Source organism: Gymnoscopelus braueri (genome assembly GCF_963280865.1).
Source record: "Gymnoscopelus braueri genome assembly, chromosome: 8".
Classification (NCBI taxonomy): domain Eukaryota; kingdom Metazoa; phylum Chordata; class Actinopteri; order Myctophiformes; family Myctophidae; genus Gymnoscopelus; species Gymnoscopelus braueri.
The window spans coordinates 38,619,712-38,639,225 of NC_137609.1; the positions used below are offsets into that span (position 1 = coordinate 38,619,712).

Below are 19,514 nucleotides of genomic sequence, written 5' to 3' on the forward strand. Positions count from 1 at the left end.
GCGTCTGAGTCTATGAACAGTCAGACCCAATCGCCATCCTAAATATTTGCATCATGGTTGACATGTTTTCAATCATTGGCTATCCTGGCTGTCCTTCACTCCTTTAAAGCCAATGGGGACACTTCCCCGTTTTGCCTGTCCTTTAAGCCAATGGGGAGACGGCCCGTCCTCCACAGTAACCGCCCTCCGCTCCCCTCCTTCAACACTGCAACAGTTGCAACTTGGCCTCAGGCAACAGAGTTAGCCTAAATGCTAGCGTGCTTCATTAGACCTAGTTTGGCTATTACGTTATTATTTGGCCATGTTCACCCTGACTTTAATCTTAGCTATTGTTGGGAAGACCCGTGTGGTGTCTAAAAATGTTGCCACCACTTATATAAAAAACATTATTAGCGTTTAGCGTCGCATATTCAATGTTGCCAGGTTTGGCGAGAAACAAGCAATCCGAAAAACAAGCAATCAGGTCTATGAAAACAATCACACACACACACACCACACACACACACACACACACACACACACACACACACACACACACACACACACACACACACACACACACACACACACACACACACACACACACACACACAGCACCTGGTATAATATGACTTTCCTTTGGGAAAAAGTACATCTGGTACATCTGGTACTTTTCTTCTATCACCTTTGTCGAGGTTACAAGTGAGCTGAGGTGATACAGTACGTCACCAAAAGGTGACGTACTGTACCAAATAAAAACACTGCAGCCTACTGATATAGCCTAATTTATGATCTGTCGCTCGATGGTGTCGTGTGCTGCAGAACGGACGAGAATAGCAGACCTTCAAGCTCACTCAAAGCATCACGGATGCGACCAGGGTTGCCAGATCTGCATATTATAATTTCCCCGCAAGATTTTATTTGAAAATAGCTGATCCACAAGCTCACAACGCGTCGCATCGCGACGCGTTGTGAGCTTGTAGATCTGCTGTTTTCAAATATCTGATGTATATGTTAAAGCGCTCATGTGGCCCATAGTCACTTCTTTTGGGCTGGTTTTCCTAGACCTGGTTGCTTGTTTCTCTCACAGAATCTGGCAACACTGGAATGCGACATCATGTGAGCTCGTACTGTAGGTCGGCTATTCTCGGTGCGAGACACCATCGGCGAGAGACACCGCCTGGCCTGGCTCGAGTCATGTCAAACGGTGCTAAACCTTGACCAGCTCTTTCTGGCCAGAGAAACTGGACCTTAGTCATCATTGGACTGAGGACAACTTCATTAATTTCACATCAATTTAATTCTCCTGCTTTAAGTCAACCTAGTTTTCTCACATAATTTAGATAATAGTATAGGTCAGGCATCACTGAGTTATTGCTAAACATTTTGTGATTTCTAACGAACCTCGATACCCATTGTATATAGAGAACAACTTAGCATTTTTGGGGGCTAAAGGCTCATTTGGCTGCTGACTGCAGACCTTATCTGTTGCCTCCCTTACAAACTAACATCCTCTCTCCTCTTAAAGGCCAGGCAGGCATTTAATGCTTACAGAATGTTTTCAGTTGCAACACATGTACCTGCATGATGAGTTTGCAAAGACCTTAATCGATGCAGGATAGGGGCCGCGAGGATGGATCAATTAAGACACAGCCAGTTTACACATTGCATCACAATGACTTTACACAAAATTTCAATAATGCATAATCTATCTCAGTCGTTCTCAAACGTTTTCATGTAAAGGACCCCCCAGGATAATATGTGTTTGGCCGCGGACCTCATTGCAAGATTTGTGTTGTTAAAATGTTTCAAAAATTTCCAAAATGTTGGAGATTTTGATATGTAGCAGATCAACAAGTTCACAGTGTGTGGCATCGCGATGCGTTGTGAGCTTGTAGATTGGCTATTTTCAAATAGCCGATGCATATATCTGGTATGCTATATTAACAATTTTTTTCTGGGGACTCCCTGGAACACCCCCAAGGACCCCTGGGGGTCCCCCGACCCCACTTTGAGAACCCCCTGATCTACCTGGCGTCAGTTCAGAACCACACCACGGCACCAGGGGGGTGGGTGCGCGTGGACCCCTCCTAGGGCCTCTACTAAGTGACACAGGCTTCAGGTTATTTGAGTGCCACTGTAGATCTGAGTGAGGAAAGCATCAACATTATGATCATGGCACCAGTCCAAAAGCTGCCATTACAGTATATGCCAATACTATTGTGCTAGCATATCATGCGCTGGCAATACATGAATCATGTTCCAATTCCATTCTGTCACTGCGGTGAGTCTGACAATTTAATCAATTAGATTCAAATTGAATGTATCAAAAGGCTTTACAGATAAGTTCTATCTCAGCCGTGTGTCGGTTGGGGATTCATTGACAGGGTGCCTGTGCCGCTTAATGTATGCTGTTTGTTATCAGGCGGCTGTTGGGAAATTTGCAGCAAATACCTGACAAGCCAGTAAAAGAACTATTCAATACTCTGTGCTGACACACGGGTCTGTGTTCCCCCCCTGCGTTTTCCTGAGAGTGCTCAGTGCGACAGGCCCTTCAGCATTAAAAAACGTAGCAAATGATTTATCGCACCTGTTAAAATGCAAATTAAGCGATAGGCGAGGGGGGGAAAAAACAAGTGTTGCCTGCTACACCTCTCTACTTTCTCCAACAGGTATATATATACAGTTGTGGCATGCTCGTGCTATTTTTAGACATGGGGCCCTTAGTTTGATTGAGAGTTGCCCGGAACTGGTAAACTCAGCGTTGCTAGAAATGTGAAGGCAATGTTGAAAGATGTTCATAACTGGCTGCATTCCTCTGCATTTCCTTTTTGGGAAATTTAGACTGTCTGATATGTTTTGATATAGTCACAATTTAACAATGAAATCATTTTACAATCTATATAAAAGAGGAATTTATTTACGCTATATCATCTCTGTCGGGTAGAAACCTCATTACTGTATGTCCAAAACTGTTACTTTTCAGGATTCAAATAAAAATAAACTGCAAAAGTAACAGATCTACAAGCTCAAAATGTGTCGCTTTGCGCCGCGTGTCGAGCTTGCAGATCTGCTTTTGTGCGACGCTGTAGTATGGTCAAGTAGGGCGTTAATTTACAGGAAAAAACACAATAAGTTAAAATATGGAGATTCTGCCTGACGGCAACAAATTTATCAGCAATTTCAAACCTGGATTGCCAATGCTGGCATGTTCAGTAACAAAAGGCGTAGCCCCAGTGGCTCTGCCTTTTCTTACTGAATAGAGCGACATTATGGAGAAAGTACCAGTATCATGATGTTGAATTGGAGTAGAGAACGATCCAGAAAATTGGTTTAATCTCATTTAATGAACCGGAGGCACGGCAAAAATATATTTTCCAAAAAATGACAAATCCACTGCATGGTTTTCTGTTCTCTCCTGCCAGGGAAATAATATCAGCGCTATTACACAGAATGTGAGCAATCATGGCCCCTCAGGCGTGGCATCTTAGTCAGCAAGTTGAAAAGAAAGCTTTGGTTTGAGAAACAGATCAGTGGTTCTGAACGTTTTTTTGAGCTCTGGACCACTTGCACTATCCTCAAGGACCACCCCATGCGCCTCGCTAAACCATTTAGTATATAAGAAGGCATAACACAAGTCATTTCTATTTTATTTTAGTTATCTTATTAATATTTGACATTAATGATCTTAAAGCCGGATTTATACTTAGCTGCTCGCCTGTGTATATTGCCTGTAAATATCTGATCTACGAGCTCAGAGCGTGTTGCAGCGTGGCGTGTTTTGAGCTTGAAAATCTGCTATTTTTGTTGTGACACTGCACGCAACAAAATATATCAAGCCCTTAAAAGTAATGATTTAATTTCAAGCTTTTTCCCCCCCACATCCCCACCTATTAGTTCAAAACTGTTTTTAATGTATGTATTTAAACATGTTTTTTTATACATTTAACAAAGTATATGTAAATATCACGTCAAACGCTAAAATTATGTACATGTTGTGTTTGTCTGAAAATAACTAACAATATCTCATAATAACAACTCTGATCCAATAATAACAGGAACTCAAACATTGTCTGTTGTGCAATATTGATGCAACGCATGGTTATTAATTGTGTGATTTGTTGCAATGCCTGATGAGTGGTTATTAATCGTGTGACTTGATGCAATGTGTGGTTATTAATTGTTAGATGCTTTTTGCAATGTGCGGTTATTAATTGTGTGTTTTTTGCAATGTGTGGTTATTAATTGTGTGTGTTTTTGCAATGAGTGGTTATTAATTGTGTTATTTGATGCGACGTGTGATCATTAATTGTGTGCTTTGATTCAATGCCAATGTGTGTTTATTAATTGTGTGGTCAGTGTGATTCTGTCCTCTAATGCTGTGTGTTTGCTTTGTATTAACATTGTCTGGGCCCATGCTCAGCCACTGTGGTGGATCAGTAAGCTGCAAGCATTGTACTTATTTGTGCTTGATTCATTGCAGAACATAAATTATGGTTCCTGGTAAGTAGCTTGTGTTTTTGTCAACTTCAAAGTGAAAATCCAGTCTGAAACAGAATTTGTGTATATTATTAACGTCTAGACCGTTCAATAATGCCACAGTTATATGAATGAGAAACTGCTTGAATTTCCAATTCCATATTCTGGGATTGTCACCAATGAGACAAGGTGCTTTTCCGCTGACAAGGAATTGGAGACTCACACCCTCTAGACTCGACACGTAATTAATTCAATGTTTCATCGCTGTCGGGCAGAAACCTCTCATCTCCGTATTTTAACTTTTTGTGTTTTTTCGTAAATTAGCGCCCTACTTGATCACACTGCGGTGTCGCACAAAAGCATCAAAAGTAGCAGATCCGCAAGCTCGAGACGCGTTGCGAGGCGACTCGGTTTGAGCTTGTAGATCTGCTACTTTTGCCGTTTTTTGAATTTGAATCCTGAAAAGCAGTTTTGGACATATGAGGTTTCCACCCGACAGAGACGATTTGTTATTTCAACGACGTGCTGACAGTTGCAAAGCTGATTATGCACAGTCATATCCCTGTTAAAACAATGTGTGTCTAGAAGATTGGCCTCTCGTACACTTTCAGTGTTGACACTGATATGTCTTGGCACTTGATAACGATGACGCTGACATCATCAAGGAAGCCTTAAGCCTGATTTATACTTGGTTGCGCGTCGAAAATAGCAGATCTACAAGCTTTTGAGCACACTTAGGCTCTGCTATTTTCGCCGCACGCCAACTAAGTATAAATCGGATCTGTTAACAACGTTGACAGCAAATTGTTCTCGTACACAAAAATAGACTGAGCTGCTCAACGACGTCAGAACGTGTGAATTCTTGTTTCGGAGTGGATTTTCCCCCATAAAACGCCACAGTACTGCATTTGCAGCTGATATGATTTGCTGCTGAAATGCCCCTACATGTCGCGTGCATCGATGGAAATGATGGCAATGATGTCGCAAGCCCATGGCTAGTATTTTTCATCCAGGTCTTACGCAAACGTATTGTCCTCACAGTACAAGCCACAGTTACAATGGGGCCTAATGTAGTCCTTACTTAAATTGCAGGCTTTGGTTTTTTGACCAAAATACTTAGGCTCCGTCTTGTCTGCATTCTGAATGTGCATTGATTTGTGTGAAATGTTTGACAGATAATAACATGCATTTGCATTCTGTCCGTGAGATGAAATGATACATTTGATGGCTACATGACTCATGATAGTTTATAGACAAATGCGATGACTAACTGACCGTTCAATTCTTGACAGCTTGACAGCTTTTTAATAACACATTTTAACCGTAAAACATCTGAAGAGAAAAAGCCGTCTGAAGAGAAAAGTCCTAAAGATGGACGAAGGCTAACACTGGTAACACTTTTTGTGAGACGTTCACAAGGGAAAAGGGCTGTTTTTATTATTAGCTTTAAGTTTTAGCTTTAGCCGTGGTAGTGCAGATTCCCCAGATTCTAGTCTTTGTTATGAACATTATAACTACGGTACTCAACGGTAAACTATGGTCAATTATCAAAATTCTAAACCACGAGCCTCTGCTTCAACAACAGCAGAAGGACGCGGGTCATTTCAAAGTTAAAGATGCACTTTAGGATCATAAATGAGGATGGGAGTCTGCAAGATTTCTACCAGCTGTGATTTCATGAAAGGCTCATGACATGATTTGTTGCAAATAATAATATTGTGCAAACAGCAGTGCAACCTACTGAGTTAGATTCCTGTGTTACCTGAATACAAAATGTGTTTGTTTGTTGCATGTTGCTGCATAATGTTTTCTTCGAAAGTCATTTAAATACACTTCAGAAACATTTGGCAATTTAGGAACGTAAAGTTATTGACAGCGATTGCTTTCTCTGTTAACAGTTAACCACTTAAACCCTGTTGTACTTCATTGTACGATCGATGGTGTCACACAGTGAAAATAACTAATAAATAAGCACTGATCTGCTATTTTCACAATTTTTGAACGGTGACAGTTTTTATCATTTTTTCCTGTATAACACCATGCTCAATAGGGAAGCCAGGGTGAACGTGGTTAAGTGTTTTCAGTCAAGACATGCCATGAGCCTGCCCTGTATATATGCTATATGTATCCCCCCCCTTACAAAGAAAGTGTTACCATTATGTTTTCCTACAGTTGATTGTTGTGCATGATCCTACACCTCGTTATTGTGCCTAATATAGTTCCCAAGATGACTGATTCATGCAATTTGACTGCATATATTGATTTAGATGTTGTGTCTATTCAGTTCATTCGTGCAACTAATGCATTTGTGTGCAAGGTGCAGTAGAAGGCCTCAAGTGTGTGAAATGGAGACGTCAAGACTAAACGTTAAGCCACCGTTGAAATAAGTAACGGCTGAAATAAGCATCATCCTTGGTGATTCCTGTTCATAGCATTGTATGCCATGAATTCATTTGAAATTCCCTTTGAACGCCGCAACACACTTGAGCCTGTGAGGGTCGAAAACCGAAGTAGCATAATAACAGCTTGAATCAGCATCCGTCCGTGTCTCGCCCTCTTCCTAACTTCCTCTTTGACATCTTTCTTTCTTTTTTTCTCATCATCTGTCTATTTTTCCCTCTCCGTCTTCCATGTCCGATCCTCTCCTTTCTCCTGTTTGCTTTGCATCTCTACTCCCCCCCCCCCCCCCCTCCCTTGTTCTTTGCCTCGTCGCCTCTTTTTCTCGCTTCTTCTCTGTCCTGGCGCGCAGACGCGGCGAGCGGCGGCTCAGGCCTGAGCACCGGCGCCATCGTGGGCATCCTCATCGTGGTCTTCCTCCTGCTGCTGGTGGGCGTGGACGTCACCTGCTACTTCCTCAACAAGTGCGGCCTCCTCATGTGCATCGCCGTCAACTTCTGCGGCAAAGCCGGCCCGGGGGCCAAGGGCAAGGACGTGGAGGAGGGCAAAGCGGCTTTCACGTGAGTTAGCATTAGTTAGCGTAGGAAGGCTTTGGTGTGGCCCTGTAGTTGTCCTCATTTTTTCTGTATGTAAAGTTACAGCACTAAATAAACAGCAAATACATTATTAATAAGAATGTTTTTTTGCTATTCTGAAAACAGAATCTATAGATGGATCTAAGGGATCTAAGGGAACATTACGTTATTTCTATAATATTGTGCAGCTCAGTTTTGCTGAAACTGAATAAGTCTCTCCTTAAAGGAACATTTAACACATTGAATGCCAAAAACGGTCCGGACCGTTTTTGACCCAATTCTATTTTTATACATGTGGGCCACGTGGGGCGCTAAAACGAAACTTTGACATCACCCAAGGAGTTTCTGAGAAGAAGAGGCTGGATCTGGCTCCATGTAAAAAATCCTTCCGGTCGGCGTTTTCAATGTTATCTCCTTGACTAAAAGCTTAATATCTCCATTTCTTTTTAATGTGGTGAAAACAAGCCGTTTTCGTTCGGCGATCACGCTGCAATGGAGGATCGTGTTAGAAATATTATTGTTCCAGGCGTTAGTCGGGAACCTCCGCCGTCTCGCACGCACGCTTAGTTTACATGCACTTCCGCGTCGGGGCTTCTACAGCACGAAACGTATAACGCAAGTGGATGGAAGAAATGCAGGCACTCAACGTATAATATTTTAATAAACCTCTGGCACCCAATGTGTTAACCCATTGAGGCCTGAGGTTCCGATTCTGCAAAATGTCTTCTAAATCCTAACGGTTTTCTGAAAAACATATGTTTCTATATCAGTGGTTCTCAAACTTTTTCATGTCAAGGACCCCCAAAATGATATGAATTTGGCCGCGGACCCCCATCTCAAAATATTTTGTTCCAGGGACCCCCAGAAGCAAAGATTTGAGTTAATGTTTGCTTTAAAAGAATATATATATATTCAAAGATTTGCACACATTTTCACGATTTTTCAAAAATAGCAGATCTACAAGCTCTACAAGCTTGTCCACAGCTTTGGCCATAATAATAAATAAACTAGTACCATGGACCACGGTATGATTTGCAATGGTCACATGTCAAGTGTACCGTGAGTCGGTTGTCTAAACATGCCAGACCATCCTTATGATCCTTTTAAACCCAGTAAAACCGGGAAAGCATCCGTGTCATTTCAGATTTTTGCGTTGGCTATTCAAAAATAGCAGATGTACAAGCTCACAGCGCGTCACTTCGTGCCGCGCTGTGAGCTTGCACATCTGCTATTTTTGATCATTTTTGAAAAATCTTGAAAGAAAGACTACTGATTTAGAAGGCAGGCGGGTACATAAAGCGGGTTTATTATGACTCTGCTCAGGCTACTCCTAGCCCTAACCTGCTTATCTCGTGTTGGGTTCTCCCAGCAGTAAGGATGAGTCCAAGGAGCCTATCGTGGAGGTCAGGACAGAGGAGGAACACACCCCCAGCCAGGAGGGAGGCGCACCCACTGAGCCCAATGAGACGACTCCTTTGACAGAGCCAGAGTAAGTAAACCCCACACTGCACCAGCAGCGGACCACCTCTCCCAAACTAGAGCTATTACTCTGGACCCCATCTCTGCAATGCATGATGTGCAGTATTGGTATGTAAAGTGTGCGACATAGGGTGCAAATAGTCCTGTCAATCTTTTAGTGCTGCGTCCCAAATGCTGGTGTTAAGAGTGACGATTTTGAAATAGAATTCTAAACAAGCATGGTCAGGAAAACAGAACAGAATGTGTCGTTTTGGGGCAGTCTTCCAAAGATATTGAAAAGAGCACGTGACCGTGGTCAAGACCATACTGAAGCCTCGCCTCGTAAGATAATAAAGATACGCCACTTACGCGATTCTCCTCATAATTATTACTTTTACTTTATTGTTGACTAATAACTATAGAGAGCTGTTACAGTGTTCTTTTTTTTTATCATTGAACAATTATTTGATTTATAAACCAGCTTGCTGTTCTCTCTACCCTTTTAAACTGACTGACTAGTGGGCATGGGAATCCCAAGACCACTGAGATTGCAGCCGCAAGAACTCTAGCGTTCTAGTAAAAGGACACAAACTCTGGCGTTTGGGACACAGCCGTAATCCTTTAAATGAACTAAAGGCCTCTCTTTTAGCACCCAGGTTGATTCGTTGTCATACAGTGTGACGTGCCAGCCGCGTGCGTACCACTTAACTTCCACAAACTGGCTTAAACGTGTCTTTTAAAGTCACTACTACAGTGACATAATTATGTTAATCAAGTTCCTAATGCCTAAAAACCTCTAACACCTACCTATAACTTAATGTTTTGTTTTTCCTTTTTTAAATCATTTTTGCATGTACACTTCACTCCAACAAAGACTTTGGTTCTTCTTAACATTTTTTTCTCGGTTCTGTAGGTTTTTATTTTGTCACTGACTGCACACAGCACTCACTCTGTGTTTATGCCTTGGGCTTCACTCCCCCCTCTGCCCCTCTATTTCTCTCTGTCCGTCCCTTTCCTTCTTCTCCCTCACTTTCCTTATGCTTTCCCTGGCCTTTCTCCTCTGTGTCTCCTGTCTCTCTCTCTCTCCGTTTTCTTTTACCCCCCCTCCCTCACCTCCCTCACCTAACAGGCCAGCGGGTCCAGACACCACCTCCCCGGTGTTGAACCTGCTCCCCTCCACGGCCACTAACTCGGTCTCTGAGAGCTTTAGCACGGCGCAGAGCAGCCCTGCTAGCGAGAGCACGGCCCTGACCGCCAGCGCGGCCTCGCCCACCCACGCTCCTCAGGCCGAGACGGCGGCCGGCCCCGAGACCTCCCCCCAAACTTGCCCCGCCCCCAGTGCGCCCAAAGCTAACGCCGCATCCCTACCTCCCGCCGCCGCCCAACCCGCGGTGGGGCCCCTGGTTGACCTGAGCGAGACCCCTAGAGCCGCCCCCTTGTCCGATACCGCACCCCCCACCTCAGACCCCGCCGCCATTCCACCGCCCTCCACCAAAGTGGACGGGCCGCAGAGCCAGCCCGAGCCAATCACAAGCCCCGGCAGCAGCCAGAGTAAGGACTTACAAATAGACGACCCCGCCCAGGACGCTGTTGTTCCCCCGGGCAAAGACGCCGCCACAGCAGCTCAAGACGAGTATGAACACTCTATCGCCCGCCACTCAAAACCTGTATGTTCCACTCTGGTGGCATTCCAATCGCCCCGCTATTGCATGCACCGCTTTGGAAGGATGCCATGAATAGGCTCTATCCAGAGCCGCCATTTTGGAGAGAAATTGGGCCTCTTTACTTCCTTCACAGGTGTTACCAATGATACTAATGAAGGCTCTGTTTCATTCTGTTTTAACAGAGTCAGGGTGCTGGTATTGTGCATGTTGGCTCACTGGAAACACTCTGCTACACCAGTGGGTCTCAAAGTGTGGTCCAAGGACCCTCATGGTTCCTTGAGGGGGGTTCTAAATGTCCCCTTAAGGATGTGTAACTCTGAGAGTTATGGGGGTCCTTGAAATTAAAAGGTTTGAGAACCACTGTGCTACACGAAACGGAACAGAGCCTTCGTTAGTATCATTGGTAACACCAAGGAAGTAAGGAGGGGGCCCAATTTCTTTCCAATAAGGCTGCTGCTGTGCATAGAGCCTATTCGGGGCATGCTAAGTGATTATGCGAGCGTGAACATTGGGATGTTACTGGTTTGTGTGTTTGTCTTTCGAACCTCCACCTCCACTTCACCACCCACTGCAGTCTTTTCCCTTTTAGGCCACGTAAGTCGGGGGAGGACATCCTCCTCCTAAACCTGGTCTCCATCTTTCCATATACCACTCTCTTTCTATTTCACTAATGTCAACCACTTTCAGCATGGAATCTCTTTCACCGCTGCTTAAGTCACATAATGGAGATGCATCGTCATGGCTGATAAAAGGGCTTTTTGGATGAAAGTATTTCATTATTATGTTATATCGTCGCTGTCGGATGGAATGCTATGTCCAGGTCCAAGTGTTACTTGTCAGGAAATGGAACGCTGTGCTCCAGTGGATCCAATGTAGTTATGATTTAGTCACAACTTTGGTTAAATATATAAAAAAAACACACAGACAGAACCAATTTCACTATCACTTCCAAAACGTTTAAAAAATAACAAGCTCACAACTCATCACAAAGCTACGTGTTGGGAGCTTGGAGACCGGCTATTTTAATTCTTTTGTGCGGCACTCTTGTACGATGAAGTAGGGCATTAATTTAAGAAAAAACATTAAAAAATGTACATAATGGAGATTCAAGGTTTCTGCCCAAGAGCAACAATACTATATTACATGTTGTTGCTGTCGGGCAGGAGCCTCGTATCTCCATATTCTTTTTGTATTTTTTTGTAAATTAACGCCCTACTTGATCATACTACAGACAGTGTTCCACAAAAGTATCCAAAAGTAGCAGATCCACAAGCTCGAAACGCGGCGCGAAGCAACGTGTTTTGAGCTTGTTGATCTGTTATTTTTGCTCTTTTTTAAGTAACAGTTTTTGAAATATGAGGTTTCCACCCGACAGAGACGATACATTTTATATTATATTATTATTGAAGAGTAGGTGAAGAATGCGTACCAACTAACTCTAGTAATTGAGAGCTGCTTAGCCCAAAAAGCAAGTACTATGTAATATGCTTAACGAGAGGATGATAGCACATCCCACAAATAAATGAAAAAATCACAATAGATTTAAATATTTGGCATGCATATTATTCACAAAATGCTAACAAATAACATTTTTGCGTTGGCGTTTTGTAAATATGTGTGGTATAAGTATATGCCTTCCGAATATTAAAAAGTGCATTGTTAGTTGTAAGTACTCTGAATTTTTTGCATTTATTTTGGGATGTGCTACCGTCCTCTCATTTAGAGATCTAACATTACAAATATTATTTTTTTCACTTATTTAAAAAAAAATAACATGAATACTCGATTTTAATATCACAATTTAAGGGGGCCTTGAAAAATTCAGTTGACAGCACTTTAAGCATGGTATTATGTGATTAAGGTTTTGGCACAAAATACTATAAAAGATAATTATCGGGTCCGTAGTTAATTAGAAATCTTGCAAACGCTGGTGGCTTCCTCCAGATTCCAAGGGGCTCTTTCATGTCAACAGTAGGGAAGCAATTACAGTCAGGCTGTGAAGTACGTAAAGTTATTGTTTGGATTTCTTTCCTGAGAACCATTCCAAATGTGCGCCTTGTCTCCACTTGCTCTAAGCACGCAAACCCAGGTGCATTGCAGGTTGCCTGATGATCATGATGTAAAGAAAACTCTTTGCCTCATCTCTTATCTGCAGTGGTTGAAAGTAACAGTACATTCACTCAAGTACTGTCATTTACTCATTTTACCATTTTGAGATACTTTTACTTTACCTCTCCTACTTCTACTCCACTACACCTCAGAGGCAATTATTGTATTATATATTTTTTTACTCCACTACAATTATTGGAAAACTTTAGTTACTAGTTACTTTGTAGATTTAGATTATTATTATTACAAAACATACAGTTACCAATCTAGCCATTTTTGCAAAAATACTGTTATACTTTTACTCAAGTAATATTTTTAATTCAGGCCTGTTATTTGTAGTATTTTTATGTTGTGGTATTGCTACTTCTTCCACCACTGCTTATATCTTTAATCTCTGAGGAACAGAAGAAGAAGAAGAAGAAGTCAGTGATTAATTATAGGGCGTTGAGGCTAAAGCTTAATTTATGCTCTGTCACACACACTATAGTGTTTTGTTTTTTTGATTGATTGAATACTTACTCAGAAATGTAAACAGCACGTGATACAGTCAGACATTAAGGCTAAAATGATAACACAAAAAAGTCCTCGGGACTTGTTTCCATCATGGTCCTATGTATTCAGTTCCTCAACATAGCAATACAAATTAACACAATAACACATGTCATCAACAAATACAAACACTATTATGTACGAAGGAGATGGGGAATTACATTTACCTCCCCTTGTGGTCGCCTGTGTTTTTTCAGGCCAGTCTTGAGGAAAAAAACAGTGTTTCACATCCTTAAATGGATGGCGTCAGACAAGCAGACCTACAAGCCCACAGCGCGTCACAGATGCGACGCGCTGTGAGGTCTGCTACAGTAGACGTGCGACACCGCCGTTGCGGCGAAGTATCAATGGGGTCTTAAGTCGGAGCCGGTGTCAGACAGTCATCACCTTGATGAAACCAGGCTTGTCACACAGGGACATTTGTCTTCATGTGGCTGACAGTATCGAGCCTTCCTCCTGATCGCCGCAGTGATTTTTCTTCAGTGGCCCCAGACTGCAATCTCTTGTCAGCCATCCCGCAGGTTTATTAGATTTCTGAGCAACCTTCTCCTCTCGGGGGAAACAAGGATGGAACAGTATCCCGGGCCAATTGCTGCTGTGCCACTGAATATTGACACCCGCACATCATCATAGTACATGACCAATGACACAGTGGGGTATCGACACCGTTCTAAGTTATTGATGTTTGTCTGAAAGTGGCTATTTGCGACATCGTTTCATAACTGATGTTTCACAACAATCGCTCACTTTTCACCGACTTTCGATTTTTGTCAACGGTGATACTTATAGTGATACTTATATACTTCCTGGATTTTCTTTTTTAAAACCCTGCAAACAAGGCCATCCAATGAAGTCCATGCTAGAGATATGGAACAATATTGCCTGTGCATAGTGACACCGGGGGTTATACTTGGTTGCCCGCCGGTGCCGTGCACCGAAAATAGCCGATCTACAAGGTCACGATGCATCCGCGGCGCGACGCATAGTGAGCTTGTAGATCGGCTATTTTTAGGGCGCACGACACAATGCGTATGAATCAGGGGGGGTGAGGATATGTCAAGCTTCACGTCACAGTGCTACATCGAGTTGACACATGTCAGCGGCGGGGGGGGGGGGGGGGGGGGGGGACAGCTGTGCCCCTCGGAGCCGAGTTGGAAATAGCACAGTTTTCTTTTTTAGCTCAGTCATCGTGCTGAAACTTTGGCCACTGGCTCGAGGAGAGGACTGCTCGTGTTTTGAAAGGAACCCTGAGGAAGATGGGGAGCTAGGAGCTGGATCTGTCCTCTCACTGCTGCTGCTGAGATCTCGGATCCGTTGCGGGGGCGGAGGGTTTGCTGCTGCTGGACCCATCCCAAGGGTGCAGCAGTGTGTAGGCAGGGAACTGTTCACTTGCGTGGGCGGTTGTCCACTCTATAGGGCAATGGTTCTCAAACTTTCTTTTTAAATTTCAAGGACCCTCAGTTTGGCATGCATTAGACCACCGACCCCATAACTCGTGAGTGTTTTACGGGTCCATTTGGTTCCATTTGTACACTCTGAGTTACAGATCTGTAATGGTCCATATCGTTCCATCTATCAATAATTCAGCTGTGGGACCCTCTGTAACCCCCTCAAGGACCCCTGGGGGTCCCCAGACCCAACTTTAGAGAACCACTGTTAATGGGACACAGACCGTTTTTTTCTCCCGGTGATACCTTTTAACACAGGACGGCCAGATACTGTAGTTATTAGGGGACATGAAATCGACGGACATTATGTTTCGTAATGAGATGTCACCCATCATTCTGACCGTACTAAAATAAGCTGGTGCTAGAGGCTGCTGTGTGTTAAACAGTCGAACCTGTCCGTTAGCGGTCATGGTGCCACAGGTGTGAAGTGGAGCTATAAGACTAGGCTTGCAGAAGCACCCACCACTGCCTGGAGAAATGGGGCTGCGCTGCAGAATACAACTCTACTGGATATAGCTGGATGTCAGCTCATGGTCTAAAATGAAGGTGGCAACCAGGTGATTTAAATTGGAGAGAAGTATTTTGATACTGATTCCAATTGGGTCCAATTGTCTCTTTCTGGAACCAGTGGAAAGATGGACGTTGAGTGAAGCAGCCAACGTTTCAAGCTTGTAGATCTGCTACTTTTGCTATTTTTAAAAATCCTGAAAAGTAACAGTTTTGGTCAGGTTTCCACCCGACAGAGACGATATAGTTGAAATGCTTCTACTTTCCGACACTGCCTCACCCCCCACTCCTTTGACATTTAGGTGTTAATTAACGTCAGAAATGTGGTCCTCTACGGGGGACCTACCACGGGTCAGAGAGAGAAGGGTGAGGCTGGCAGGGCACTGCGTCAGGCACCCGGAACTAGAGGCAAGCAAACTGACTCTATGGGAGCCAACCCAGGGCAAAGCCAGGAAAGGCAAGAAGCTCACCACCTACGTAGATGCACTACGACGGCGACATCTTAGCTAACAACACTGTAGAGCTCGAGACCCTGATGCTAGATAGGAGAGTGTGGAGGGCAGGGATTCAGGAGTCCCGAGTTGGTGTTGGCTAGACCGCACTCTCGCATCGGATCGCATCGCATCGCATCGCATCTGTGCATGTGTTAATTACCTTGCTCAAGAGCACTTTTGCTGATGATGGCCCGACCTAGGCTGACGCTGCAGTTGCTCTGGGAGATTTAAGCCTGCAACCTTTCCAGTCTCTGTAATATTGTTTTAGGCTGCAGCCCCCGACACCTTGTTTTTCACAAAATAAATCCATGCTGTTTCTGAGCAAGCATGTCCTTGGCGTTTCTATAGGGTCAAACGGTGCCTGTCGGGGGGGCTGAGACTTTTCCCACAGAAAACAAAAACATATCAGTCATCCAGGCTCATTTGCATGCTGGCTCTGCTGAACCCGCTGTCACATCCCACTTCTTAGGGAGCGCCGCCTCCTCTCTGACAACACTGCCTCCTGCCAAACGCGGCTGCAAACAAAGATTTCCACAGGAGATGAGCTGCAGTGTGGGCCCTGTTTAAATATTTACAGGGCACTTTTTGTTTCTTCCTCTCTCCTCTCTATTTTGTTTGCTCAGCACTTTTTTTCCCCCTTCTTCTTCATATCTTCCTTCCCCTCGCCTTGGCGGCGCGGGCAGCTTGTTGTCTGTTCCGAGCACCTGGCGCTGTGGGAGTACGTGCCGTGTCCACCTCGTGAAGCGCTCTGTCATTGGGATGAAAACGGTGCCACTCTGCCCTTCAACGGTGGCCCTGTGTTGTTCTGTAGTGCCGTTCCGCTCCTGAGGGAGCAGAAATAAACAAAAGGACACGGCCTACCTGAAATAACTTCAATTTGCGTGAGCACACTTCTCCGTGTGCTCACGCAAATGTATTCACTTTCACATTGTGCACATATGCACGCACGCCACATTTGACAAGACTATTTTTCTTGAAGTATTTTTAGTCTACCGCCTTTTCTTTTGACCTTATATATCCACAGGTCTTGTCTGAACGTGCCTTTCTTTTCAGTTTACAAAAGTGGGATCAAACAAATACATTATACCACAGGCAAAGAAAGTAAAAAATGCAAAAAATAGGCCAATCTTTCTGCAACCTCTATGGTCCATCAAATAAGTATGATATGACGCTGTACTCGAATAATCTGTTTACTGTACAGTATGTATGTTTGAATGCAATTCAGGTTGGTTTATCTCTCTAGAGATCTGTAGCAGTTGTAGGCTACTGTATTTTTTTAAAACTTTTTTCCCCTAAATTTAGTAGCCAATTATTTTTACCCCCTTTTTCTCCCCAATGTAGTCGTTATGCCAATTGATTCCTCCCCACACACATCTCTGTGATGTCACTGCTGTCGTATCCTACTGACTCACCTGCCAGTGAGGAGCCCCCACCAGGAGGACGAAGGGCCTTTGTCCTACTCCTCCCGCCCAACACTCCCCGCTGACAGGTGCCGCCCCCCAGCCCGTAGGACTACGTGCAATGACCGATATCCCCCTCCCCGCCCTGCTTCCCTCCCCCGAACACGGGCCCCTTGTGTTCGCGTAGACGCCCGACAAAGCCGGTTGCACCGCGGTGGATTCGAACCCACAACCTCCGTGGTGGTGGGCAGAGACTTTACCCCTACATTAAAAATAAATCATATAGTATTTATTAGGTTTTGTCTGTTTTGAGTAGTGGTTCTCAAATTGGCCCACCAGGGGTCCTTGAGGGGGTTCCAGGGGGTTCCCAGTTACATGTTTGATAGTTAGGAACTAAATGTTATACTCTCAAAGTTAAATTAACACTGAGGATTTTACAGTGTAGATTGGGGTATAGAAATGGTGTGTTTTTTTTATTTATGAAAACGGTTGAGAATCAATGTCTTAGAGGGACCAGCAGGATGCAGTATTGTCTTTTGCAACATTCAGACCACTGCAGGATCACAGATTACAGAAGAAACATTCCATTTTAATCACATCAGTATGTTTTCTTTTTTTTTTGGCACAATATTAAAGGGATACTTCACTTTCACATAAAATAAACATTTAAAAAAATATATTTAAAAAAAATGAAAGAAGTTATGGCAAAATAAAGGCCCCCTCACACATTAGTAGGACACTCTAATGCGTGAGGGGGCCGTGATTTTTCCATTACTTTTTTCATTTATTTTTAATATATTTTTTAAATGTTTATTTTATGTGAAAGTGAAGTATCCCTTTAAGCGTGCCTTCTTGGAGCGTGTCTTTTCAAAAGTAGGCAAGCGCACACATACAACATAAAACATCATCTAAATGCATTTTATATGGCGATTCGCACGGTGAAAACAGGGGAATATTCTTGGCGCTGAAGTGGCTTTCCCATTGAATGCTGTGCTCTGTGCCCCAGACAGACAGCGTGTAATCCTCTTGTGTGCTAGTTTGCTTCGTGTATGTTAGGTTATGTCTGAGGCTTTCATTCCGTCATGTATTGTGCTCTACTGTACCGGCCCTGTCTCATTCCACACCATCGCTCATTGTTCCCTGGAAAGTAGGTGTGACATCCGTGTGCTCTTATGTGATGTGTGGCTAGGATAGTGAGCTAGATCCTATTATGTGTGAAATGCATTCCGTTCCAGGAGGGAAAGACAAAATTCCCTCGAAAAACCTCTCGCATGTTTTTTGTCCCCCTTTTCATTCATTCCCTCTTTCGTCCCCTTTTTTGAAAACAGACAAAAGGCAGCTTAGAACAGACAGTTTTGCTGTGAGAGAGACTTGTGATCCGTCATTAACAGAATTGCCCTCCTTTTCCCTCTTTTGACTCTCTCTCCCTCTATCTCTCTCTCTCTCTCTCTCTCTCTCTCTCTCTCCCTCTCTCTCTCTCTCTCTCTCCTCTCTCTCTCTCTCTCTCTCTCTCTGCTCGTCCCTCTAGTGGTAAGATTGTGAACGACGATAAAGCCAAAGCGGAGACGGAGGTGAACAATGCCACCACCGAGGTGAACAACGCCAACGCGGAGGTGAAGACGGTCCCCAACGAGGCTCCTCAAACAAACGGCAACGAGAGCAAAGCGTAATCCCCTCTCTCCTGCGTGCCCGGAGGGACGGGGAGGATTTTATCTGGGGAATGGGGTGGGTGGAATGGGATGGGAGTGTGTGTGTGTGTATGTGGGGTGGGTTGGGGTGGGGTGGGGGGTTAGGCGGGTAAGGGAGGTGTCACAGTAACATAAAAAAAACGTAAAGCAGCGTCACACACCATCCCAATCAAATGGCAACAATGACAGGGAAGCTGAAAGCAAAACATAGGCTTCTTTCTACAGTGTCTTCTAAAAACAAAACAAGAGTGAAAGTTATACTTCGTCGACACCATCGACAACATTTTCGACCGCAAATGCTTGTTTTGTCGCTCGACGTGGCCGTCCGCTGAAGTATGAATCAGGCTTTAGAGACACAGGAAAAATGTAACGAACCTCGTGCACATGCCTTAGTTACTTTTCTTTTTCTTTTAATTTAGGTACCCGTTTCTTTTCTTTTTTCCTTTTCTTAGTTTTTTTTTTGGTTGTCCATTCTCACAGAAAACAAAACATGCTTGTAGCTCACTTTCCTTTTTTATTTGTGAATGTTTCGTCAAACGTCGAATTTTTTTTTCGGAACAGAAGGCAACATGCGTTGACGCTTTAGGTCGCCATGGCTGGACTGTATCGTTACTTTACAGGAAAATGCCTTCAACGTTGTGCACACCTTTAAGTCTGATGCTCTACCAACACTATTCCCTAGTTTGTTGTCGTCTCCTCATTATCTCCTCATTACACAGTATGGCCACGGTCATGATTTATGGGTCTTTTTTGTTGTCGATATTTTT

General features: G+C 43.8%; 1 protein-coding gene across 4 annotated transcripts in view; it reads left to right on the forward strand.

Moving 5' to 3' along the window:
* Positions 1-18,771, forward strand: part of ncam1a (neural cell adhesion molecule 1a) — a 510,009-nt gene extending 491,238 nt beyond the window's left edge. For 2 of the 4 annotated variants that reach the window (XM_080436535.1, XM_080436536.1), the window contains 3 exons: positions 7,208-7,415; positions 8,800-8,919; positions 18,588-18,771. In XM_080436535.1, coding sequence (XP_080292661.1) covers positions 7,208-7,415; positions 8,800-8,919; positions 18,588-18,729 — 470 coding nt within the window. In that variant the 3' untranslated portion in view covers positions 18,730-18,771. The remainder of the gene's footprint in view (positions 1-7,207; positions 7,416-8,799; positions 8,920-18,587) is intronic. The other 2 variants (XM_080436537.1, XM_080436540.1) reach the window with 1 other exon arrangement.
* The last annotated feature ends 743 nt before the right edge of the window (positions 18,772-19,514 follow it).